Genomic DNA, 26,255 nt, shown 5'->3' with positions numbered 1-26,255 from the left:
CTGCAGGGAGTCTCTGGGGAGGTTTCCAGCAAAGGTCCCCAAGGACATGCTGGAGCCTCCACTGCTCAGCACCTCAGGGAGAGAATGTGAGTGGTAAGATGAAAAAGTCTACTAACTACACAAAGAAATTCAGAGGGTGGAAGCAAAGTTAATGCTGAAAGCTCATGCTACAAGCTGTTGGAAATCAGAAGAATATTCTGGGAAAAAGCACATGCTCACTATCTCAGCCTCCTTTTGCAAACACCCTGCCTGGGAGGGGACCAGTTGTGGTGGGTCTTGAAAAAAGCATGGCTGTTTCTGCCTGCATGCAGGACACCAGGTGGAAAGGAAAGGCAGCACATGCCCAACAACACACCCCATCCAGTACTCTACACAACGTTGGGGTCCCTTCCAGAGGACCTCCAAGGCTGGGCATAAATACTGGCACCATCCTAACTAACCTCAAAGCAGCAGAAGCCCCTGGGAGCAGACTAGGCTCTCTCCCTGGCCTACCATGCACATCAACTGAGTACCATCCTCTGCTGAGACCACTGGGCAGGAGACTGCAAGTCTCCATGCCTTGCAGAAGGGTACCTGAACACCCAGCATGCTCTTCCTCAGCAAGGAGACACTGCCCTCATGCCAGACCAGGCACCAGCATCAGCTGCTGTTGGACTTTAGTCTGACCACTCTGGCCAGCATCCTGAGGCCCATCAGGAAGCACTGGAGATGACAAGGGGAACTCATTAGTGCCAATAGGGAGAAGCAGAAGGCATGAAATCGGGTGACATCTAACAGGGAGGCTTTGTGCATTCCAATTTGAACGGGTGGCTGACACCAGACCTGCCTTCTCTGCAATTAGACCTGTAATGTGAGAGCTGGTAAACAGCCCGGCTGTCAGCTATGCCCTTTGGCTGGGGAAGGAGCCTTCTCCAACATCAGCTCTGCTTGGCTGAAAATAATTCAAGCTTATTACAATGGCTCTTCCCTGCTCCAAAAAGCTGTGACCAAAGCCTGTCAGGCTTTAGTCACTGGAGCAACATCAGCCCCTCGAGCAACCTGTGCTGGTGCAGGGCAACCTGCCCAAAAGACATGGGTCAGAGATCCCACGCTGGTTCCTTTGTCAGATGGAATGGGAGCAGTCCAAGGAGAGTTACAGCCAAGCAGAGGCACCTGATCTTAGGCTGCACTCAGGTAGTGCAAGAGAAGAGAATCTGCTACAAACCCAGAACCCCCAGCTCTCACCCTTCAGAGCTCCGGCAGGGAGCCCAATGCCAGCAGGCTGTCTCCCTCACTGTGCTGCGTAAATACATTAACATGGGCTACCCTGCAGAGAGGTGCTGTGTCCATGCCATTATGGGGTGACACCATGAGCCCCAGATACACAGCTCTGATCCCAGAGCAGGAGTGTGCTGCTTCCTGTTCTTGGGGGCTCCATGGGGAGACAGCTGCCCTCCAAGGGCCAGTCTGCTTGAGCACACAGAGCTGAGTGAGGTCTGCATCGCAGCTGGGGAAACAGAAAGCCGCAAAATACTCCTGCTCTGCTGTTCGTAGCGTGCCCATAGCAATGGCACGGCGAGGGCAGCGGTGGCCACGGCCCCTTGGCAACCACCAGCCTCCTTCCAGCCGGACCCCCGGGACGTCTCCCGCTGTCCTTTCTACTTGAACGCACTCGCAGCGTCAGTGCTCCAGGCCTGCAGCAGCACAGCCATTACCCTGGCTCTGCCAAGCGAAGGGAACATCATCCCTGCCTCCCCCTGCCTGCAGCAGCTGGCCCCCCCGGCCCCAGTGGGGCAGGCTGAGCAGCCAACACCCCGGGAAGGCGGCAGCCTGCCGAGGAGAGCAAATGGATGCAAAATAAAGCCGAGTGTGTGCCGCCAGGCATGCTGCTCCTGTTCATGGAGCCACATTTTGCCAGCAGTCCAAAAGAAGAGGGTTTTTCTCCCCTCGCCTAATTAAAGATGCTGCCACTCTGAAGCCCCTCTTTGAGCCCAGCTTGCCTACACCAAATCCTTGGCTGTCTAGAAGAGGCTGCAGCCCAGACAGAGCTCACCAGCTTTGGCATCCCTCTCACTGCTTCACTGCCATCAGCCCTCTGCAGAGCATGGGGTGGTCCCCAGCAGGGACAGAGGCTGTGGGACACATGTGCGCTCCCAGCAGGAGAGGGCAGGGGCCTGAAAGAGCAAACGGTGAGCAGGACCAGAGAGAAACCCTGGAGATGCAAAGCCCAGGATGAGTTGCAAGGGTGAACCAAACACCCCTGTCCACTATCCCTGTTTCTACCCAACACTTCCATGATGGAGTACACAAGCAATTTGAGAGAGGAATTTCTGCTGAAGCCCAGGCACCAATCCCATCCATTCCTGCACCAAAACACATCAGAGCTGAGATGAGACTCCAGTGATGGCTCTTGTAGAGCTCAGACCAGCACTGGACAACAAGACTCTGCCCTCCCATCCCATCACCACCACACCACAGGAAGGAGCCATGTGTTCAGCCAAGGCTGGCTCTGGCTGGAATCTGCTTCTGCAAGAACTATTTGCTTAAACATATAACAAGGTTATATATATATAAAACTCCCTGCTTCCCTCAATTCTGCAAGAATCTCTCGTCCTAAGGCCCCCAGCTTACCATCCCCAGTGTGGCTGCCACATCTCGCACATGGGAGATGCCTGCAAGGACTAAGTGGTCAATCCAGTACCAGACAGAGGATGCCATTCCCTCACTCTCCAGTATCTGTCATTCTCTTGATCAGGTTTCTGAAGACAGGCAATAGCCTTCCAAAGAAACCAGATGCACTTGATTTCTCCTCCCCATCCTCGCGGGCAGGAGGCAGCCCCAGCAGCTGCCACATCCCCAAGGCTCAGCATCTCAGAGGAGCAGTGATCAAAGCCATCCCTCTCCCATTGCGGTAGGCTCCGGATGTCAGCTCCATGACACCCCGCCTACCCATCCTGCCGGAGAGACTCTGTGCATTCATCAGGCATCTCCAGAGAGGCACACGGCAATCTGGAAGGCCCAGAGATGCCAGACCGCTAATGTGCTAGGGAAAAGACGTCAGTGAATATTACAAACACCCCAGAGGATCAGAGGCAGGACAAGGGAGGAAAGACCTGGAAGGAATTAGACAAAAAAAGAGGGCGAGAGTCTGCACCTGGGAAATTCACGGAGGAATGGCACCGCCTTTTTTCTTATTTCAAAAAGGGCAATGCTGCTGAAGCAGATTCAACTGCACTAAGAACATGTGAGCAGGGTCTCGCATTCTTCCTCTCCTGTCCAATACTGCAGTACTAAGTGCTGAGAGAAACCAAAATTGCAGGGCACAAGTCCTCTGAGATGGACAAAGCAGCCTGGACTAAACATCTGCAATCCATCTTCATCGTCACCCAGCACCAGGCTGTCAGTCACACCAGGGACAGCTCCTGGGCAGACAAAAGCACATGCAGGTCACAGACCAGATTGCACCACTTAGGCAATGAAAAGTTGAGCATTCTCACAGCCTGAAGCCCTTGGCTTTCCCAGCCTTCCAGTCCCTCCAACCCCTCCAAACACAGCGACAGAGCCCCACTCAGCAGCAGGTGCAGGGGCTCCCTGCAGAGCTGCTGGACCCCAGCAGGTCCCCACAGCGTGGCCACACCAGCTGGCTCTAGCTGTGCTGAAGTCAGAGCAGCATCTAGGTCAGGCTCAGAAGAAAACAAAAAGCAGAGAAGCAGCCCTCAGCTAGGACTGGGGGATGCTGACACAGTACCCCTACCAAAACTGCTCAGCCCCAGTGCAGCCCCGCTCCTTCCCTGTGCCATGGGAGAGCTCCCTGTAGAAAAACAGAACAAAAAAATACAGGGAGCAACTTTCTGATGGTTCCTGAAGTGCAGCACCTGAACCTGGCACCTGTTCGTAGGCTTTCAGACCTGTCAGCTGGCCCTGCCTCCAGCACCTGCACCCTCCTGCCTCCCTGAAACCACTGTTCACAGCTGGAGGGATCTCTCTCTGGCACTGATTACGCATAAACACAGCAACGATCCTTTCCAGCTACACAGGCACCCCAGAGCCCTGCAAAACTCCACTGCATAATAAACCACAATAGAGGTACAAAAGGATTTTCCAGGGACAGAATCTTCTCCATGAAAACCATCAGAAAGTTGTAACAGGCACAGTCTTGCCAGTTACTGCCCTAGCTACAGCTGCCACACATGATGACTTCCACTGCGGGGGACCTGGAAAGGCTTCAGCCCTCTAATTTAAGAGATAACCAGCTCCTCATACTGTTCCTAACCCCAGCACTTATCACTGACTGACTCAGAGTGGAGTCAAACTCTGACTTTAATCAGTATTCAGTATTATTAATAGAGCCATGCACAAAAACTGGCAGGTGGAAGAACCCAGGCCAGTAGAGGCATCACTCATCTGCCAGCATCACCTCTGACAAAGTGGCTCTACCCACCTACCTCCTCCCACCAACCCTGCTCCCAGCAAAGCCCATCTTTCCTTCACTTGGTAACCCACAGACCTTCCTGAAAAAGACTGACACAGGAAGGCTCTGAGCTGCTGAACCTCTGTGTTTTTTTCTGATTCCACCCCATGCTTCTTCCCCTCTTCAGGGACTGTGCTGCTGCCCCCCACCAGCAGCTCAGAGTCCCACTGCAGTCCACAGCTGCACCTTCAGAGGACACTACTGAGATGGCAAAGCCTGCGGAGATCAGGAGAGGCAGAGGCAGGCTGGGGGAGGGGACATGAAGCATCCTAGAGGGCATCTCTGCCTCCTCCCAGGCACTGAGAGACTAAATCCCGAGCAGCTTGGCAAGGATGAGCTGCCTCACCCAGCCTGTGCCGGGTGCCCCCCACCCTGGCACTGCCCACCCTTCCCAAGGGCAAGTGTGCGCCTCATTGTTGGTGCAAACAAAGGAGTGGTTTGTGTCTGACTAAAAGAAAGGGAGTCAGAGGCAAAATCATCCAGCAGCCCTGGATATATGCAGATTAAGCTGCATAAGGTTGCCTGAACATAGCATTTTCCAGACATCAGTTAATCCCCGGCTGTGCTCTGTCTCTGTCTCCCTGGAAGAGGTGAGCTGTGTCTCACCTACAGCCACAAAGGCAACCAGTGACAAACCTGATATCCCCAACCTGACATCTCCTGTGAGGCCAGGCAACCTACTGGGGAGGGATGGATGTGAAAAGCTTGGGGAAACGGTTTAGTGGTGGGCTTGGCAGGGCTGCACTAATCATTGGGCATGATGATCTGAGAGGTCTTTTCCAACCTAAATGATTCCATGATTCTATGTGCCCACCAGCACGCCCATGAGTATTGCTTTGGCAAGGATCTCAGTCTATTCTTATAGAGGAAAAATGAGGACACTGGGATTCCCACTAACTGTCTGAGGACCAAGCTATGGATGTCTGTTGTATGTCTGGCTACAGGGTACGTAGAAGAGCAATGCACTTGCTGTTTGCCCTTCAGGAATGCATCCTCTCCTGCTCTGCCCCCATTGCCTCCGAGGTGGCCAAGGGAAGGTTTCTGCTCAGCTGCCTTCCCAGGTGCTCTCACTGAGGTGCCCTGCTCAGTCTCTGTGATGAACCCCAGGTCACACATCAGCTGCTCAGGACTCATCCCAGCAGCAGTATGATGCCAGCAGGCCTTGGTTTGCTGTGGCCATTCCCTGGATCCCAGACTTCAGCAATCAGCCTCGCTCCTGTTGCCCTGCAGATACTTTGAAGGACCTTGAGCTTCAGCAGGAGCAAAGGGGCTGGATTCCTGGTCTAGAAAGGTTTAAGTGGGCTATCTTCCTGCTGAAGCCTTTTCCCAACCATAATACCCAATAATTCCCCGCACCTGGCAAAAGTTCCTTCCTTCCCTGCCTAATGGAGACACTGATAATGGGCTTCACATTGATGCAGCTGGTTCAGCAGCCAGCACCAGACCCGTGGGCTCTCCCTGCCCAGCGCTGCAGCTGGCGACCTAGAGGACGCCAGTCAGAAACACACACAACCCCTCCCTTCTGCTCCCATTCCTGCCAAATCATTTTCCTTCCCCGGGCTGCCCCGGCGGCTCCCCCTCCAGCCCCGTGTCCCGGACCCCGGCAGCGGCAGAGCGGGCAGGCACAGGGGACGCCGCCCTCGCCGGGCCCGGCACCGCCGAGCAGGTGCCCCCCGCTCCCCGAGCCGCATCCCCCGCAGCACCGCGGCACCATCCGCATCCCCGAGCCGAGCCCCCCCCCAGCCCCGCCACGGCCAGGGGTGGGCCGGCGGGGTTCGCTCACCTTCTCCACGTTCTCCACGGTGAAGTCGAGGCCCTGCGGCGGCGGCGCCTCCGCCCTCCGCTCCATGGCTGCGGCGGCGCTCAGGAGGCGGCGGCGGGCGGGCGACAGCGGCGGCGCACGGGCAGCCGCATCGCGGCGGGACCCGCCTCCCCGCCCCGACGGGGGCGGCGGCACCGGGGCGGCGCGGCTCGGCGCGGCGGTCGGGCCGGGAGGCGCCCGCGGGACTCCGCGAGCAGCCCCGGTGCCCCGCTCCGCTTCTCTCCGGCCCCGCCTCGCCTCTCCCCGCGGCGCCGCAGGCGCGGGAGGGCAGCCCGGGGCCTGCCGCAGCGCCGCGCCGCACGCCGGGAGCGGTAGTCCCGGGCCGCGCGCGGCCCCTGCCGGCACCGGCGTCGCTCCCCACGCGCGGGGCGGGCAGCGCCGGCGGGACCCGCCCGTGGCACCGCGCCGCAACCTCCCGCTGCCACCGCAGGGACGTCCCCGTCCCCGTCCCCATCACGGGCACACGCAGGGGTTGGACGCGCAGCCCATCGCTTTATTGCTACAGGAAAAGGCGACTGTACAAAAATAGAGTTTATCCCTCAAATTTTACAAATAATAGAAAAAGGGTGCGGGGTGCACGGGGTGCTGCACAGGGCTTCAGTGCAGCGCTGGGGTTAAATTACACCCGGCCCCCGGGGGCCCAAAGTCATAAATACGAGCTGCCGCTCGAGAACAATAAATAAATAATTTAGAGTAATAAATAGTTTAGTGCCACAGCACCACGGAGCAGCGGGGGGACCCTTCCACTACCCTGGGAACCAGGCAGTGGTGGGGGTCCCAATGGGTGTCTATGACCAAACACCCTGCAGAATACTAGGGGCTGCTGCTGGTCCTGGTGCAGGTGCCCCACTTCACAGTGGTGCAAATTGGCCCCACTGCATCCCCGCCCTCAGGGACACCCCTTCCTTGCACCACTGACCCCAGGGTGCCTGAGGGGACCGGCAGGTTTTGCCCCCTCTGAAGCTTGGGTGATGCTTGGCCCCTGGAGCGCATGTGCAAGAGCTCCGCTGATGGACACTGGGCTGGAGACCCTTGGGAGTGGTGGGGATGGTCCGTACTCTCTTCAGCTGATCTCCCAGGGCTGAGCCAGGGCACCTGGGTAGGACCCCACGTAGCTGGTGGCACCAGCTGCTTGGCACTGAGCAGGAGCGGGCTTGGCCACCCACACGGCAGTCACGACTCCATCTCACCTCGGTTCTTTGTGGCCACATAATAGCAGGGGCACCAGCCTCTGCCAGACCCTTGCTCTGGGCAACAGTGCCACTGCATGTGGCAAGCTGGAGTCTGTCAGCATGTGTCGAGCTGGGGCCAAGCCAGCAGCCCCCTCCTCAGCCAATACAGCTGCACTCAGCTGCTGAGAGCTTCTCCACTGTCTGCCATGTGTTCTCCACATCCATGAAGGAGACAGCCTCATAGCGGGTGGGTCGGCAGCAGGGGTGGCTGAGGACCCGCTCCTGTGGCCCCGGGGTGATGAGCTGCTGCCGCAGCAGGCTGCCCAGCGTCAGGTCATAATTGCTGCGTGCCCGGTGGCAGGACCCGCTGCAGTACTTGAAGAGCACGATCTCGTCCGAGTTGAAGCCCAGGCCCAGGTCACGCACCTTCACCATCAGGTTGCGGATGTGGCAGTTGCGCCCACGGGTGCCCCGTGAGGGTTTCCGCGCCCCCTTTTTGGCTTTGCTGGCGCCTGGCGGTGAGCGCTCAGCACGCAGCAGCAGGTCCTCCGCCAGCTCTGCGGTGCCTGGGCCACCTGTTGTCGCGTTGTCCCCTGCACATGGAGGAGATGGCGCTGTCAGGACCCATCCTGCACCCATCGCCCTCCTTCTGAGCTGCTGGTCCCCGCTGTGACCTACAGATCCCTCCTGATCACCCACCACAGCAATGGCTGGTGCCTGAGAGGGCGCGTGGGTGTGTGGGAAGATTCTTCCAGCCAAGAATCTTCTCATCTTCTCATTTCTAGGGCTCTGCATGTGGCTTCCAGCATGAAGCTCAGGGCCCCCATCTGTTGAGATCCCCTCAGCCTAGCCCCAAAGTGCAGCCAAGGCCCACACAGGCTGGGGCTCCCCACAGCAGCTCCCAACCCACTCATGCCCCACACACACGGGACTACCATGCCCAGGCTGGGGGCCCTGTCCCAAAACGCACCGTACAGCTGGCTCCAGGCAGCGGCAAGTGGTGCCTCCACACCATCCTCCACAGACAGACTGGCAGTGGCCATGCCCCGTGGTGTGGGGGATGTGTCCAGCGTCTCGTTGCAGTGTGGTGTTCGCAGGGTGCCTGTGGCCAGCCCAGCCAGCAGTGACAGGATGGCAAAGAACCCCCACAGTGTCCCCTCCTGCAACGAATCACAGCACAGCAGGGTCAGCCCTGACCAGGAATAAGGCTCCATGAGCTGGGGATGGGGTCATGTAGTCCTGGCCATTGCAGCCAGACAGACCTGGGCTCACCTTGGGCTGCAGGTGTGTGGCAGATCCTGCAGGCTTTCGCTCTGGTGGCTCCTGTTGCTGGTCCATGCTAGCTGCAAGCAAAGAGGTTGGGGTCAGTGCCCACACAGGGTGCATATAGAGCTGACTGGCTGGGAGTTGGCACATGCCTCCCCTGTCCTGGCCAAGCATGCCACCCCTCCCTTGCCCTCCAGAATCTCACAACACCTCCTGCACCCCATTCATGGCCCACCCCTACCCCTCTTCTTTCCTGGCATAACCAGGCATCCTTACCACACCGAACACCCCTTCCAAGAGACTGGGCAGCTTGGGCAACCCAGCCTTTGTATCACACCTCTCCTCAGGGGCAATGCAGCCATGTCCTTGTGTGAACAGCCTGGGATGCCAGGCTGGGCTCTGAGGCAGCGGCTGGGGCTGGGAGTGCTGTGCGGGGGGGGCCTTTCCCATGGCCCTTTCCTGGGAATGTTTTTCTTGCTCACAGTGGGAGCCTGACCTCGAAAACTCCAAATCCATTAGCACAGGGTCCTTGGGTGCAGCCACCCCTTGGCCCCGCGCTGGTTCCCCAGGCTGCTGCCTACGCCAAGCTGGGACATGCAACCCCTGAGCAGCCTGGATGAGTGGGACTGCAAGGGGCACGATGGTCAGGCAGGTCCTGTGGGGACATAGCAGGGTATGGAGCACCATGCTGGGCTCATATTAGTCATTCACCCCAACACCACTGCTTGGCATCCCTGACACGCAGAAAGGAACTGCATCCCTGCTGTGCATGGTCCTGGCGAAGCAGCCAGCACAGTCTCAGGGGAGTGATGTCTCCCAGGAGGTGCTGGAGCAACTCCCTCCTGCAGCCACATCTTTGCCTCCTTGCCAGCTCCCCCCGGCGGTGCAGGGATGCCCCAGTGGCCACAGTTAGGACACCCTGGCTTTTGAGGGCTTTAGAAGTGGTTCCAAAAGGGGTTGTACCCTCCTTGGCCCAACTGCTGCATACTCTATCTCTCAGGACGGGACTGTCCCCTTGGAGCTTAGTGACATTCTGCATTCAAGAGTTCCTCCATCCCCTCTATGACTTTAGCTGTGCCCCAGCATGTCCCAATTGCTTCCACTGCAAAGGAAGAACGGGGGACAGGGACATGCTGAGGAGAGCATTCCTGACCAAGAAAAAGTGAAAACACATGCCTGGGCACTGCTGGGACAAGAAGAAAAAATAATTTCTTCCAGTCCCTCTAGCATCTCAGGGGATGGTCCCCAAGTCCCAGTAGTGGAATCTTGATACCTCCCTGCACTGGCCACACTGTGACAGGGTCTGTAGTGGGCGCTGCCAGGCCCATGTGCCCTCTCTAGGATCCGTGCACCCCCCCGGCCGCGCCAGCCGCCACAGCCTGGCCAAACACAGCCCACGCTGCACTTCGCTCCCGTGGCGGCCCGTGGCCCCACGCCAGCCGCTGCCGCCAGGTCACGGATTTCCCAGGCCGGCACCGCTGGAGAGGCCAGGCGAGGGTCCCTGTGCCCTGCTGGGAAGGGACGGACTCCCCGGTCCTCGCTTCCGCGGCCGGCAGCCCCGCTACGGCCCCTCGGCTCCAGCATCCCGGTGGGACGGGACGGGACTGGACGGGACGGGACGGGACGGATCAGCCGGTGCAATTCAGGCTTCTCCCGTCCGGCGGCAGCACGGCCCCGGACTCTGCAGCGGGAGCGCTGCCGGCGGGGCGCCGAACGAGGGCAGCCTCCCTTCGCCATCGGGAGCCCCAGAGCCGAAGCGACGGACGAACACAAGCAGTGCCTCCTCAGACTCGGGGCCCCGTCCACGGGAGCAGCTCCTGGAACGAACAGGACCGCAGCACACGCCGGCCCCACAGCCCCGCTCGGCATCTGCTTTCGTCCAGCGCGGGCAGGGCTGAGCAAAGCACCTGAGCACCCCACGGGCGTGCCAGACCTGCACACCCCACAGCAGACCCCCGTGTCCTGTACGGGGAAATCTGACTGAGATCTGCCCCGGACACGGCTGCCAGAGCTCTGCCGGGCTATTCATAGACACAGGGAGGCTTTTTCCCAGGGTCGGAACCGAGCTCATCCGTGTGAGCACCTGTCTGGACCTCCGCTACATGTGTCCCCCGCCCGGGGCTGAGCAACAGCAATTGTTGCAATCCCTGAGCAAGCCACCTCACAATCACTCGTGCAGGGCCCGCCGAGAGCCCCGCTACGTGCCCCAGCACGGGGCGCTGGGGAAGGATGTCCCGTGGCTGCAGCAGGCCCCCGGGGGAGGCAGCAGACACTCGTGAAGTGCATCCACACTGTTCCAGCGGCTGCCCCAGGCCCGCGGTGAGTGTCTCGGCTCTCGGAATAGCTGTGCCAGCCCTGCAGCCGCGGGGCCCACCTGGAAGCGCGGGGGGATGCCCAGAGACCCCTTCGGGCACCTGCGGGCACTGGCGGAGGCCCTGCATCACTCCGCCCCGACCCTGGCAGAAGAAGTGACGGGGGTCAGAAATCAGCCCCACGTATGATGAGAGGCGGGCACCCGTCCCGCAAAGCCTTGCACGACCTGGCTCGGACACGTGGGATACACGGCAGAGACCAAACTCGGCCCCAACTCAGGGACAACAGAGCCGGGGGGCACAGGGTACCCCCGCACCTTACCTCTCGCCTGCCCACCGCCCGGGGCGCACACCTGTCCCACGTGCCCAACGGGCCGGGCGGGAGCCCAGGGAAGAGGCGGGAGACGCCGTCCCTGTCCCCCCGGGCGCCCACAGCGGGGTGCCCCCTCTCCTCGCCCCGGCAGGGAAACCCGGTCCCGCCGCGGCCGCCAGCGCTTCCCGCCGCCGGGTCGGGCTCGGCACCCTGGTAGCCGACCGGGGAGGACTTGCCTGGGGGGCAGCCCGAGACCCCTCACCGACCCTCGAGTATTGCCGGGAGGTGGGGGGCGAAGCGGGTTCCCCTCGTCCCCCCCGTAGTCCCGGTACGAGCCTCCGCCGAGATTCGGGGCCGCCGGCAGGCTGGGGCGGGCGCTGTCGCCCGCCACCCCGGCCCGCACTCACCGTGCCCGCGGAGGGGACCATCCCCCGGGCCGCCGCTGCCCCGCATCGCCTCCGCTCCCCGCCGCCCCCCGCCGCCCGCCGCCGCTGCGCCGGGGCGGGGCGCTGGCGGGGGCCGGCGCTGCCCCGCCGGCACCGACTCCCGCCGCTGCTCCCGGTGCCGCTCCCGCTGCGTCTCGGGCTGCGGTGCCGGCGGCGTCAGGCGGACGCGCAGTGCGGGGCAGCAGCGGCTCCCTCCCCCTCCCGTCGTCGCTGCCGGTGTCAAATTCCAGCCACCGTCACCTGACCGGCGGGGCGGGCACCGGCACCAGGACCCCGACTCGCACTGGCACCAGGATACCAACCGGAACCCCAATCCGCACCTAGTGGCACCGGGACCCCGACCCGCACGGGCGCCTGGACCGCACCGGGATCAGGAGAGCACCGGAATCCCGCCAGCAGCAGGAGCCGCAGCCCAACCCGCTTCAGCACCGGCTTTTGCCGTGATCCGCACCGCCTCCGAGCTCCCGCGGAAACTCGCACCCCGCCGGGAACAGCACCCGGATCCCCCGAGGCACCCGATCCCCGGTACCGCCACCTGCCCGTCGGCCGACCCCAGGGCAGGCGGACCCGCAGCCCGCAAGGACGGACGCCCCGTGATCGGTGCTCTCTGCCCCGACAGCCCGGTCACAGCGCTGCCAGGACGGACACACGGACACCCTCGGGGGTTCAGCCCTTCCCGGAGCGCTCCGGGAGCAGAGCCCCACGGACACCCCACACCCGCATCGGAGGGCAGAGCCCCGCGGGGGACCGCTTGCACACGTGGGGATCCGGCGGGGATGGGTTGTCGGGCAGGGTCAAGGCCATCCCGGCAGCTCCCGGCAGCGGCGGGGCCGGACGGCGTCCCGAGCACCCCGAGCTGTCTCGGGTCACCGGTGTGCCTGGCGCCCGTGTCCGGCCGCGCCGGAGGAGGAGTCCGACCTCCCGCCCGCCCGCGCCCCGCGCCACGGTCCTCCTCGGCTGGGCCGCCCGCCACCGGGCTCCTTACCTCTGCCGTCGCCCTGCCTCCCTCCGCCGGGGCCGCCGCTGGCCCCGGGGACATGGGGGCCGGCTGGCGAGTCGAGCGGAGCCCGTGCGAGTCCTTACGTCACCGCCCGGGGCCCTCCGCGTCCATCCCGGGGCTCTCGAGTGCTCCTTGCGAACGTGCCAAATCCCGGGGCCGCCTCCGCTCGGCCCCGCTTCACACGTGCTCCCCTGGCCGGAGCTGATCGCCGGGACGCGCCCAGGGCCGGCCGAGCCCCGCGGGTCCGGCCCTCATGGCTGCGGGGTCCGAGGCCGCCCGGGCGGGCTGCGCGCCCCGCGGTGCCGCCGGCCGTGTCACCTGCCCCGGCGGCGCTCCGCCGCCTCGGCGCAACTCCCTGGCCTTATGCAACTTCCCGGCTGGAGCGGGACCAGCGGCTCGGTCGCCGGCTGTGCCACGGCTGCACGCCGGTCTCCAGGTCGCCCCGACCCCGGGCCACCCGCGTGGCTTTAACCTCCTTCCCGCCGCCCCGCAGCCTGGGCCCCGCGGAAGGGTCGGATGGCCGCTCCTGCAGCCACCTGCGGAGCCGCCGCCTCGCCTGCTCTCATCTCCTCGGATTATCCAGCGCGGGGGTGACAACTCCCGCGTCCTCCTGCGACATCACCTGCCAGGGAGTGTGCGGGCACAGGCGGCGCCCACTAAGCCGTCCCTGCCAGAGAGCAGCAGGGACAGCGGAGGTGGCACGCGGCCCGGAGCTGCTGCTTCACCTGCCCTGGAGAGGCACCGTGTGGCCCCGGCTCCCCCCTTTTCACCCCCACTCCTGTCCTGGCACAAGGATCTTGACCTAGTCTGTAGTTATGGGTGGCTCCCTGACTGCTAGTGGTATTGGGTGGGAGCACGGGCTGTGCCCTGGGACTGGTGCTCCACCGCCGTGGCCTGGGGCTACTCCTATCTGAGATGTCCTCGTGGGCATCAGAGGCAGTGCCCGTGGGTGCCTTGGACAGCAGAATTTTGGAGGCCCTGGTGCATCTTTGTGGTAGAGAACCAGCTGGGGGCGAGTGACAGGGAACAGGATCCTCTGCTTTGCAGGGCTGCAGGCTAATGCAGATGAGTGCTTGGAAAATTTCAGTCTGAGTGGCATGTCCTGTTCCAGGTTGCCTGGCTGTCCTCATGGAGCTGCATCTGGCCACAGCCTTGCCCATACTAAGGAAGCTGCCCAGGTAGAGACAACTGCCAATGAAGGGAAGGGCTGCCTTCCTCACTGATAACCCTCAGGGCTTGGGGATAGCTTCAGGTGCTGGCTCAGCAGAGGGGTTACCCCATCCCCTCCCACCTTCCCTACAGGTTGGGCAGGTCTTCAAGTCCCCAGGACATAGCCAGGAAGTTCTGAGGATGTGATGCTAATTGTATGCAGGGGGCTGTGTGGGGCATGGCACAGGGTATCCAGGGGAACCCATACAGGTGAGCCTGATGTCCCCCGTATGTGGAAGGGGTGGTTGTGAAAAGCTTGGCTTCTGTCCTCTTCCAGGTGTGCCCCCTTCGAGGCTGTTATCCCAGACAGCTGGAGGCACTGGCTCCCTCCTCTGTACTTTATTCTTGTCCTGGGAGACATAATCTTGTAGCTGCTGTCAGCCCCACTAATGTCCTACCAGCAGCACCTCCTCCCTGTCCCCCCACAATCATGGTGGCAGAGGATGGCATGTCCCAGCTATGTGCCTCAATCCCAGCACTGCTCTCCCCTCCTGGGCTCCCATGAGTATTGACTCTGCCCTGGGTGTGCTGAGCATGGGTCAGGCTGCACAGGGTACTGGGGTGCAGGGCAGGCTTCCAGCCCCACAGGTCTCCAGACAGAGGGGTGACCTGCTCCCTGACTGCTGCTGGCACTGCCTAGCTTGGTACCTCCCAGGGCCCTGCCGGTGTCAGCCCGTGCTCTTGCCCCCCTGGGGCTGGGTACCCCCAAGTGCCTTGTCCGGTCTGGAATAAGCCCTGCTGAGCCGAGGCAGGACCTGCTTTGACATCTGTCCCTAAAGGTGCCACCCTTGCATGTGACAGGATGGGGGTGATGCAGACCAGCCAGATGGCAAGTCTGAGCATGCTGTGACTGCTGTCCGAGGCCATGGCTGGGTGTGACAAAACATACGTGGGAGAGAGCTTGACGCAGGCTGTGTCCCACCTCAGCAGTGACGTGGCTCTTTCAGGGGTATCTCTGAACAAGTCTCCTTGTCTCAGCTGACCTGAACGTCCTTGTGTGCCCTGGTCCCAGGCTCGGTACTCTTTTCCTCCTCAGCCCTCCCAAGGCCAGGACAGGGCATGGGCCATCCCTGGGGCTGGCTCAGCCCAATGGCAGTGGTGGCCCTGCTCTTTAAATGCTGGAGAGGGGAGATGGAAGGTGGATTTCAGCTGCTCCAGCATCTCCTTGAAACCTGCAACCATGCATCAGGGAGGGTTGGGCAATTGCTTCTCTGGTGCCACATTGGTGCTAGCAACAACCCACCCCTCGTTGTTTAGAGGCTGGGAGGTCTGGCAGACCAGTCACTCACCTGGAAGTAGCCTTCCCATGCCTTCAAGCAATGGAACTCTCTCCAACATATCCTGTGGGTCTGGAAGCCTGGTGGCATCACCAGTTTGCCTAAGGGGTTGCACTCCTCCAGCTGGGATTTGGCAGGTATGAGAGCTGGTCACAGGCTCAGTCCCTGGCTTCCTAAACCATTTCCTTTTCCAGGACACTGTGGTGAGAAGGTCACTTGGCTGGACACCTGCCTTTGTCAGGGCCGCACCCAGCCCGGTTGCTGCTGTGACCCTTGGCGGGAAGTCACCCTGCCGGCAGGGAGTTCCCAGGAGATTGTCACAACAGTTGTAGTCCCCAGCAGTCATAGTCACAGGCAGCTTGTCACAGGCAGGACAAGCTCTGATGCCTGTGCCTTCCAACATTAAATGAACCCAACCTGCAATCCCATCTCCCACCCCTCAAAGTCACCTGCAAGGAGGAGCACAGCCCTCTCCTGTCCCCAGCACCAGGCCAGTGGCATTGGCCAGCTGCAGCTCCTGGCAGCTGCATTACTGTTCTGGAGGAGTCAGCAGTGAAACCAGGCAGGGGACAGCCCAAGCAGGGGAATCCCTCTGCCTCCCATAAAAAAGGCCCAAGGCAGCAGAAAAAAGAGGCCAGCCAAGCTTGTTTGATAGCTTTATTGCTTCTGTGATATGACTGAATTGATGTGACATAAGCCGGTTTGGAGGAGCCTGCAAGACTCTTACCCTCCCTGCCTAGAGGGGAAATTAAAAAAAAAGGCAGAAACTAAAACTAATTTTAAAAACTCATTGAGTTCTTGCATCTTGGCTTGGTATAGTACCGGCAAATGCACTGGCCTTTTTGAGACCCTGTGCAGGCTGTGCAAGGAGCCAGAGCCCAGAGGGGCTGGGCACTGGCCCCAAAGGGGCTCCTGCGCTTTGGACACGTCTCTAATACTGCAAGTGACACACGCTTGGACTGAGAGCACACGCCGTGCTGGTGCCTGTGGAGCTCGGCGTGGTGGTTGCCTCCCTGCCAAACACTCTGGAAGCCCTTGCTTGTGTCCAGTTCTGCCCCTACCCAACCCTACTGTGCCCATTTGACACAGATGGCCCTGTCCTGACACCTCCCACTCCCAGCAGTGCTCACACCGAGGGGCAGCACAGTGGCTGGGCAGGGCCTCTCCACTTCTCCCTCCGAGGAAGGAGACACTGGAAGCCCAGAGATGTTGGGATGAGGAATGTTGGGCTGGATCCCACTGCTGCCTCATGTTTCCTGGCCATGGTGCTTACCTTTGGCACGTGTGAGCTTGAGGCCACAGCATGGCCAGGCCTAACAGGGTGAGCTGGTGGTGGGAGCCCAATGCCAATTTGGTGGGCACTACCACAAATGCACAAGCAGCTCATGGTGTGGTCAGCACAGCAGCAGCAGCAGCTCCTGTCCCCAAGAGCAGCATGTGCAGGCTGCCCTGTAGGTCCCCAGACCTGCTCCCTGAACTAGCTGGAGCAAAACCCACTGTGGTCATGGCCCCTGATCTTTCTGTGTTTCCCTGGGCCGTCTCTAGGCAGGTTCCCTGCCACCTGAGTATCCTTTCTGCACCACAGCGCATCAGAGGCACCAGGCAACCCCGCTCTATATTTAGGCTGTGGAGAATTCCCCTGGGCTCTCCCTTCCGATCTGACAAGGTGAGTCACTGCAAGGGAGAGGCCGAGACTCACATCCGTCCCACTGACCCTGCTCTGACCCGCGTGCACCGCTCTGAGCTGCCAGGACTGCAGGAGGCGGGAGGTGGCTGCAGGTGCATGTGGGGAGGCAGCCAAAAGAACAGCACCCAGGAGCAAAACCCAGTGCTGTGCACTGCTCCTGGAACTGGAGACCCATCACCCAGCCATGGGCTGCTCTGTGGTGTCAGTGAGCTAGATGAGAGTCTTGGTCCCCAAACGCTCTTTCCTTCTACATGCAGGTGGTCCTGACCCACCACAGTCCCCCTGGGCCATGCGCTCAACTATTCAACTTGGACTCCTCTGGCTTGAGACCCCTGTCAAGTTGGAGGGAAGGGCTTGGGGTCACCTTCCTGGTCCAACTTCCCATCAGGACCTGTTCCTGGCCATGGTGGAGAGCTCGGATGAGTAGTGTCCTTGGACCTGGAGCCAGTCAATTTGAAGATAAAAGTGCCCTGTAGCTTTGTAGTGTTCAATAAAACTAGTCGTAATCAAATTAATGCCATCACAATCCTCTGTGAGGGTGCTTCCCCCAGTGGGTGGAGAGGAGCCCAGCACAGACACTGAAGGCTCTTCCCTCCTCCTTCTGGATGCAGCTGCCCACTCTGCCATCTCAGCTCTCTGCAGCCCATGGATACAGCCCTAGGGCTCTCATGGCAGCTGGTTAAAGCACCAAGACAGAGAGTGAGTCTGTCAACCCTTCCCCAGCAACAACCTCAGCCAGATCCAGACCAAGCATTCCCACTGCCAGCATGGCTGGGAGTCAACAGAAGATGATCCCAAGTCCAGGCCAGCACCCAGGAACTGCAAAGGTAGTGTTGCCTGGTGAGAGCCATAGCAATCCAGTCCCATGGACTTCTCAAGAACAAAAAACAAACTGGAAGATACTTCAAAGGAGTATCTGCCACAGCATATGCTCAAAAACCCACTGGAAACCTCACAGAGCATCCTGACAGGAGGCATGTCCCTGGGGAAACATGGACTGCCTGGCTGGGAGGCCAGAGCAGCGGGGATGGGACATGGGAAGGGTAAAGGGAAGGAGAGCCTCCCAGCATGCCTTCTGTGGCCCAGAAGCAGCAGGATCTTTGAGCTGCTCCCAGATGACAAGGAAAAGAGCAGCCACAACAAGAAGCTGGGCAGGACTTGCTCCTGAGCAAGCTCCTTGGCTACAGGCATAGCAGGCAGGAGAGGCTCCTGAGGGGCGCATCCCACACCAGTCTGTAAGGAGCACTCAGTGCCATGTCCTGGGAACTGCATCTGTCTGCAGCCTGGTCTCAAACCATTCTGTACAGTTTGCTCATCTGCCCCATACCCAGGTCACTGCCTGTTCCTCCTGCACACCCCCTTGAGGGTCTCAGGTCCAAGGTCACAGTCCCTGCAAGTCAGTGGGTGCAGAGTTGGTCTAGGGGAGCCATGTGAGCCCTGCTCTGAGCATTCCTTGCCCATGCCAGGGTCATGCTCCTTTCAGTCCAGAGCAAGGCAGACTGCAATCCTTGTGCTATGTCAGACACAGTGCCAGGACCATGAGCCCAACCCACAGCCCTCTGGGATCCCCCTCCATGGACTCCAGCACCGGCTGGCTGTGTGCCAGTGCCTTGACACCCAGGTACTGGGACAGTGCCTGTGGGTGCACTCCAGCCTGCCCCAGGCTAGGAGAGCACAGGGGCCATTCATTCCCTCACATGTTCCAGATGTAACCATTCATTCCCTTGGCAATCTCCTTTCTGACCATGCTCTTCAGGTGGATGAGACCACCCTGCTGCCCTTGCACTTGGCCACGTTGATCAGTTTATTCCAGCTCCCCTGAAATACGTATACAAATCAAATGTGCAAATAGTGCATCTTGGGACGGCGAAGGAAGGATGTGCTCCTGAGAGCAGGAGGAGCAGCAGTGCTAGAGCAGCACAGGAGGAGCTTGGAAATGGAATGAGCAGGGGCCAAGCAGAGGGTGACAGTTCCCATCGGGTTCCATTATCACTGAGGTCACACATCGCTTAAATAGGGAACATGATCGAGTCTGGAACGTAAAACAAACATCTTCAGCAGTCTGCTCTCAAACTGTAAAGCTTGAGATCTCCGCTCAAGATCTGACCTCCTTCCAAAGAATAAATTACTCCCCTCCCACACAAAACCAAAGCGAGATGCTGTCCAGAAACAGTGACACCAGTCTGCATGGACTCCACGGGGGCCCTGCACAGCAGGCACAAACCAAGAGGCCTGAAAGCCTTGAGCACAACGGGGCAGGCTCCTCTGCATCGTGACAGGCAGGAAGGTGCAGAGGGTCTGCTGTAGGCGGAGAAAGCCACCGGCTCCCTGCTTCACCTTGGGGTCAGGGCGGAGGCAAATGGCTATGAAGAACACAGCCAAGTCAGTGGCTGCTGCTGTTGCTGCCTCTGTGGAGGAAGCGAGGAAAAAAATGCAGAAAAACAAACCCATGCTCATCTCCCTCCAGAAGCTCCATGTGAGAGGAAGCCATCATTTTCCCTTTGAATTGTCACCAATGGCACCGAAGTTTTGGATGGATTTGTTTTCCTGGGGAAAGGTCTGAGGCCAGTAACAATGCAGATGGAGTATGAAGAGGCCTGTTTTTTCGCAGGGCTGTGCACAAGCAGACTTTGCCTTGTACCTTGGTATTTCTAGTATAGTTCCAGCAGTCTTTTAAAAAATAATACTTTGTACATTCAGGCTTTGCTGCCTTGGGGCAGCATCACCTCCCATTTGGCACTAATCGTTTTATTCACAAACCTTTCTTCTCTCCTGAGTCTTTCCTGGCTAATTCAGGATGCAGAAGATCTGTCTGTGATGCAGAGTTCAAGAACTGTCCACTCAGCCCCTTGCCCACCTCCTGCCAGCTCTAGGCCTGTAGGTGGGAGACATAACCCTCGTGCAGACTGGCAATGCAAGAGGGTCTTCCCAGAGCACCTGGGCATCTCTGTGTGTCTTCAGTGAGGTGGGATTCTTGCAGGGGGCTGCCAGTGCCTGCTCCCAGAGCTGCAGCGTGTCTTTGTCTCCTCCCTTGGATGCAGTGGCTGCAGCCACTCAAATCCCACTGGTTAGGTCAGTGATGACTCGGGCTTTCACCAGCTTTCTCAGAAATTCCTTCTCCCGCTGGATGTTGTGCGTCCAGGACTGGAAGAAAATGAGAGAGACAGGAGGTCAGCAGCTACCCTGGCCAAGCATGCTCCTGTCCCTCATGCCTGGGAGACTGTCAAGGACACAGATCCTGCTGTAGGTCAGAAAAGCCCTTGCACACCAAGGACCTCCTCTTACATAAAGCTGACACAGTCAGGGTCAGACCTGTGTAGCTGAGGGAGTAAGCTTCCCCACAGGCTGGGGGAAGTTTTTTGGTACGGTGACATATGGGCAATCCAGATTCTTTGGGCAGATGTGCCCTCCCAAGCTATTGCACAGAGGAGCCCAACAGCACAGCACTGGTGATGTTCTGTGCCAGGGAACAGAGCTGGCAGAGGACACAATGGCAGGACATGTACCCACCACACACAGCTCCCTGCCAGCCCATGGCAGTGCATCAGGGTGCATGCAGCTGAAACACCCCAAGACCATCACCACCAAAGCTGGCTCTTGCTTCTGCTAGCCCTATCAAGAGGAAATCACATGCTAAAGGTTACTCTAACACAATGTGAAGGGTGAAACAGCCACATCTCCCAGCAGGCACTTCAGAGCAGTGATTGCTACAGCTGGTGTCACCCCACACAGATGTGTTCCCTGCAGCAGGCTTGAGCTGGGCTCACAGCATCTGCCATCACTCCCCTGTGCTGGGACTATTGAAGCACTTAATGAAAGCAGGAAGTCTGTCACACCATGGAGCCCAAACAGAACAGGGAAAAGCAACTTTCCCCAACAGGACAAGAATCACAGTACATGATTTTGGCACAGTGCTCTGGTCAGCAGGAAATCTGAGCTCTAAATACAATCTGGACCCTCACAAAATTACTCTACAGGAGCCTCCCTGACATGGCCTCAAACCAACAAAGCATCAGCCCCATGAGCCCACTGAAGGCACTCTGTCATAGGTATCAAAATCCAGTTTACCCACTGCCAAACCATGGGCACCTGCCTGCAAAGCACTGGTTACATCGTGCACAATGTGCATGTGGCTCTCCTGTCATCCTGCTTGTCCTGCCCTGTCCTGTCAGGGACAAGCAGTTCTCAGCCGTCACTCCTGTGTGGCACTGACAGCCCCAGGCATGACATGCACACAGAGGGCTGACAAGAGGTTCAAGGCACTGAAGGTCCCTCTCTAGATCTCCAGCACATTTTGGGAATATCTTTCTTGCTCCTACTGTGCATTTACAAGCCACTTCCATCCCCTCAGTGCAGGTAATGACAACAGTTAATGCTGCTAAATAAACTTCAGGCAAGTATTACCTTATAATCTGTGTTCAAAGGAAGTCTTTGCCTTCCACTGCTTCCAGTGACACTGTTACCTGAACGCTGGAAAGGCTACACCACTATTGGGAACAGGACCACACATGAGAACTCCGTTGGTGCTTTTTGGGACTCTGGAAATGCATAAGGCCTTATCTGTAAACTGAAAAGATGCTGCCCTGAAACAACTCATTGCTTGGCTTCAGCTAATGTAAAAGCAGAAACTGAAAAGTGGCACTGGGGATAAGGGTAACAAAGGCTTGTAAAAGGAAAATGGCATCAGTTCCAGAAAGCAGCAGTGGGAATGATGGCAGCACAGAGAAAGCTGGGAGAGCAGGGCTGAGCGTGTGTTGGAGCCAGAGAGGCAGGATCCCCAATGTGCTGGAAACAGTTCCACATGTGGCATGTCAGCTGGGAGCCCTGGGCTTGGCCCCTGCCATGCAGCAGTGTCACTTCTGCCAACACAGCCCCTTGCTAGGAGGGCTCAGCCCCGGCAGAGGCAGCTGAGCGTGCGGGTGAGCTCCTGCCCACAGCCAGCCAGCACTGCCTGCTGGCACAGAGACCACGCTGGGACACCAACTCTCAGGGCATTCACTTGCATCTGGCTGGGCTTGTTGTTAAAACCTGCCTGCAGCCCGATACCTCATAGCGCAATCTGAGCCCTCCTCCACACCTTTCAGCCTCATCACAGGGTATGAGAAGTCAACTGGTTTTGGCCAGGACACCCATTCGTGTTTGTGATCTTTGTACAGATGAACTGGGGAGGCAGCCACTTGTAGGCAAATTCAAACCACCTAAAACGTCACCTCAGGCCACATGCAAGTGCCTTATCTGATGGCAAGAGGAAATTTGCTTTGTGAAAAGTACAAGTGAAGCAGGAATTTAAATCCAGGAGGTAGATGACAAAACTTTGGGTGATACAATTGCAGTCTCTCACATTACAGCTAGGTCTGGCTCCAGCACTCACTGCAAAGCTGTTGGCAGGACCTACCGACCTGTGGTTGCTCAGCATCCAGGCTGCTTTATACCCCAGGCACTGCCACTAACTCCTTTTTACGGGCAGACAGTCACACAAGAGGCAATTCAGCCTCCCACCTGGCCCATGGATCTTAGTGATGTCCACATCAGTACTCTCTAATGTTTTGTAGTTAATGTAAGCCCACAGAGGAAGAGGTTCCCTCGTGAGAACAGGCTGCCATCCCTCCCAGAGCACTATCAGGGCACTCAGTGTGGTGCTGCTCCCTCATCACCCAACAGCAGCACGGGCAGGAGGGATGAAGCATGTCTTCAACACCAGCTCTGGTTACTGATTACAGGAGAGGGACCCACCCCACTGACAGACAGAGCTGATCAGATGAAGGAAGCTGCGTTCCAGCACTAGCAGCAGCAGTGGGGAAAAGAGCCAGAGCAGTTTCCTCAAAACTGACAAGAAAACGGGCACCTCAGTCCCATTTCTCCAACAGGAAAAGGCAACAAAATCCACCCTAAACCCCAGAAGGTTTCAGGGTGTGTACACCTCAAATAGCACCCTAGGTATACACATCAAATAGCACACAGTGCCAGCAGAAAACTCCAGCTCTTTTCTTGTCAATCTGCATCTCAAAGACAGTGATGGAGCAGTTTGGAGCATTCACTGTCACCTCCACCTTCCCGTCCCTGCACATCACCACCGCTGCTGCAACCTGGCAGACTGGCTCTGCCCTCTCTCTCCCCTGCTGCTCTCATCCAGAGCAGCTTCCACTTGCAGAGTCAAAAAGGCTGTTTGCCTGAGCCACTGGTTGGAGTAATGAACTTTGAGAGTTCCAACAGGAACATCCCAGGAGGCTCCAGACCCCGTGGTGTTCTCCGGGGATCAGGCTAGGATTTCCTGCACTTTGGGTCTCTCTCTGAGTAGTGGATGTTTGCTCTTTCCAGTGGAGAGAGAAGCAGAGGGAGCAGAGTTACTCTGCCAGCACCGTTGTGGCTGCTCATCCCAGGGAGGTAGCAGTGGCTCTGAGCGCTTGGTCACAGTTATTAGGTGAAAATCTATCATCAGTTAAAGCCACCTTTCAGGGTTATGCAAATGCAGCAGCCTCAAACCACCTATCCTTTTTATCTTGACAGTTCCACAAAGAAGCACAAAACATCATCTGTCGCTTCAAGAGAAGCCAAGTAGAATATTTTAAGCCTAAGCAAATGTTTCAGAGACCAACCCAGGAGGAAGGTAAGCTCCCCGTCTGTAATCAATTACAATCGGGGAATGCCTCAGCTTCAGACCACATTAGTCTTATCAGGCATGCTGCAATTAAAATACAGGAAGGCTAAATTAGAGTGAAGTCAATGAGGAATGCATTCAAGAAAAACAGCAAGTTGTAGAGAAGGAGTTTTGCCAGTTCTGTTACATCCTCTGCATTTCTGCATGTCAGCAGCACTTCTCCACGAAAACCTGCACAGAAACCACAGCAGAGCAAGAAGCACTACTTCACTGGCAACAGTCAGTTTGCAGTCTCCACTGGTGCTAATTTACCTTTGTCTTTAATCTGCACTGCCTTGTCTCTAGAGCTGCTTAATTTTCATCATCAGACTGCCCCACTCCGCTTGAACCCCCTTGGGATTCCCAAGTACTGAAACAAAAGGGATGGCTGGGCACCCTCATCTTGTCTTTAGGGGATTTAATCACAGCTCCTTTATGCCCAGTCATTCTTACATCAACTTTAAATTTCAAACAGCTGGTTTTGCTCCTGCTTACTCTTAATACACACAGAGAGAGAAACTGTATCTCTTTTCAGTCTTCATTTTACCAAGTTAAACAAGCAATGTCTTTCTTCTACCAAAACAAGCTGTTCATTTGTACCATGAAGACTTGGAAATTTCACAGAATTATAGTAGCTCCCTCTGTCCCTATTTACTCAAGATTTACTTCTCATGATCTTGAAAAAGAAAGCTCACCAGTACATCTTGCAGTGGCAATTCCCTTACTCAGCAAGAAGTCCTTTCCTCTAGTCTTTACAGAGGTGTATTTGTCTTTTTTTTTTTGCCAGTAACGATCTGGCAGCCTGAATTATTCTGTAATTTATTTGTACCTATCTAAGCACTGTCCTCCTCTGCCATTGCCAAAAAATGCTATCTCAAATTAAAGTCAAATGTCTGTTATTGCCCCAAATAGCACAACCTTCCATTCATATTCTTAGGTTTCATGCCACTCGATTCACTCCTGTTCTCAAGGTGTTCAAGGCCTTCCTGCATGGTATTTTGATCCTCCCTTGTATTGGCCACACCTGGTTTTGTCTCATCACAAATTCCACTCGCACACCATTGCCCTCTGTGCCAAAATTCATTAAAGCAAACACTAAACATGACCTCCTGCAGAGGAACTCCCAGCTGTCCATTCAGTGCTGCTTTTTGTGTTCTCTCTTAGAGAGACTATTCATGTACAGGTGTTGCACCAAACCATGGCTTCTGAAACTTAACCAGTAATATCTCACACAGCACAGGATTGCATGCTTAACTGAACTTCTGACAGGCAGGACTGCTACACTTCCTCTGTCCCAAGAATATTTTTTTTTAAAAATCAAATAAAGATATTAAATTAGTTTTTGTAACCTGCCTTTGGTAAATCCATGTTGTGTTTGCTTTCAGGATTTAATTATTCTTTCATTTAAACCCTGCTCTGAAGTTCTGAATAGTACCTCTGAGGTTTGTTTAAGAGTTCTGAATTTGACAGGATTATTTTCCTTGACTTGCTCTCATACCCACCTCCCACCTCCCCCCACCCCCAAAAAAAAAAAAAAAAAAGGGAAAAAAGAGGTATTATGTCCACTGCAAACTAATCCTGTGGAACCTGATAGATTTATTGTGGACCTTTTCCTCTGGACTTGCAGCTTAATTGGCTCAAAGTGGAACAGAGATCTCTTGGGCTCGCACACCTACTGCATTAGCTTTAACAGCTTTTGCCTTTCAGTGCTGACCCAGTAATTTTCATTTTCTGTGAACTTTGCACCGTAAGCGACCCTTTCTCTCACATTCATCATATCATCCTGAGAGTGGTAAAATATATATTCACGTGGTTCTTACTTTAATCCTTCTGCTTCCTTCACCTCCCTGGATGTCAGTCTTGATAATTCTTTCCTTGCCTCCTTATTAATTGTTTGTCAGTGACACTGTTCAGTATTCACTAATTTTCCTTTGCAACATCTAATTGAACTTGATTTTTGCCAGTTTCTATTTTGTCTCTTCCAGCCATCAGGACTGAAGTCTTCTGATGATCTTCCTTACTCCTTTATTACTTCTAACACCACTTTGAAGCAGTTCTTTATGGAGTTATATTTACAGCCTTTTCCTGTCAGTTTTCCCCTTGCTGCAAATAGGAATCACAGATAATTAATGTACTTTCACAAACAAGACTTCAAGTCTACAATGAGTCCATGAGCTCTGACTCTGCTTTTAGTAGCCCATTCTCCAAGGCTAGAGAATAGGCTCTCTCCTAAATTCAGAGAGGTCAGAGTCTGCACTCATGTCCCAATTCCACTGAGCACCCTGCCACCACTGCTGAGTCTAAATTCAGCCTGCTTATCAAGCTCCCTCCTTTTGGGAGCAAAATCTGAGTTATATCATCCCTTCTGTTGACCTTACATTTAATTTAACCATGAAGGCACTTGATCAAAGGCTATTTCTTAAAATGCCCTTCTGCAAGGTCTTCATACATGCTAAAAGCAGCTGTGAAAGGCCTACAGCTCTTCTTGTGCCCTCCCAGCTGGTGAGAAGAGCTGTGCCAGCCACTGTGCCTGGGAATACCTGGGCTCTCCTTTGACAGTCCCACTGTACATCCACAACAGAGCCACTTCTGGGGGCACCCATCACCCCACAGACATCCGTGTTCAGCGCTGGGACCAGCAGCTGGGCTCTAACACACCTCTGT

General features: G+C 57.1%; 3 protein-coding genes across 15 annotated transcripts in view; all 3 read right to left on the bottom strand.

Annotated features, from left to right (window-relative positions):
* IPO13 (importin 13) overlaps window positions 1–6,365 on the bottom strand; it is a 31,319-nt gene extending 24,954 nt beyond the window's left edge. For 2 of the 3 annotated variants that reach the window (XM_005521077.2, XM_005521078.2), the window contains exon 1: window positions 6,234–6,365. In XM_005521077.2, coding sequence (XP_005521134.1) covers window positions 6,234–6,299 — 66 coding nt within the window. In that variant the 5' untranslated portion in view covers window positions 6,300–6,365. The remainder of the gene's footprint in view (window positions 1–6,233) is intronic. The other variant, XM_088060103.1, reaches the window with a different exon arrangement.
* A 408-nt stretch (window positions 6,366–6,773) lies between these two features.
* Window positions 6,774–12,995, bottom strand: ARTN (artemin). Of its 2 annotated transcripts, XM_014250644.2 has the most exons (4): window positions 12,767–12,995; window positions 8,717–8,787; window positions 8,415–8,604; window positions 6,774–8,037 (listed from the first exon to the last, which is right to left on the bottom strand). In XM_014250644.2, the coding sequence occupies exons 2-4, from the start codon at window positions 8,780–8,782 to the stop codon at window positions 7,601–7,603; spliced, it is 693 nt and encodes a 230-aa protein (XP_014106119.1). In that variant the 5' UTR covers window positions 8,783–8,787; window positions 12,767–12,995; the 3' UTR covers window positions 6,774–7,600. The 2 variants fall into 2 exon arrangements, with proteins under 2 accessions (XP_014106119.1, XP_005521133.2); XM_005521076.3 differs by lacking the exon at window positions 12,767–12,995 and having other exon boundaries at window positions 8,717–8,860.
* Window positions 12,996–15,910: 2,915 nt separating this feature from the next.
* Window positions 15,911–26,255, bottom strand: part of ST3GAL3 (ST3 beta-galactoside alpha-2,3-sialyltransferase 3) — a 177,454-nt gene continuing 167,109 nt past the window's right edge. For all 10 annotated transcript variants that reach the window (XM_088060190.1, XM_088060188.1, XM_088060193.1 and 7 more), the window contains one exon: window positions 15,911–20,098. In XM_088060190.1, the coding sequence (XP_087916316.1) occupies window positions 20,009–20,098 (90 nt within the window). In that variant the 3' untranslated portion in view covers window positions 15,911–20,008. The remainder of the gene's footprint in view (window positions 20,099–26,255) is intronic.

This window comes from Pseudopodoces humilis, chromosome 10, assembly GCF_049639895.1.
Source record: "Pseudopodoces humilis isolate 2021_Gansu_Grassland_sample_001 chromosome 10, ASM4963989v1, whole genome shotgun sequence".
Taxonomy (NCBI): Eukaryota; Metazoa; Chordata; class Aves; order Passeriformes; family Paridae; genus Pseudopodoces; species Pseudopodoces humilis.
Note: the sequence above shows the minus strand (reverse complement) of the source record. Positions and strands in the feature narration are given on the sequence as shown.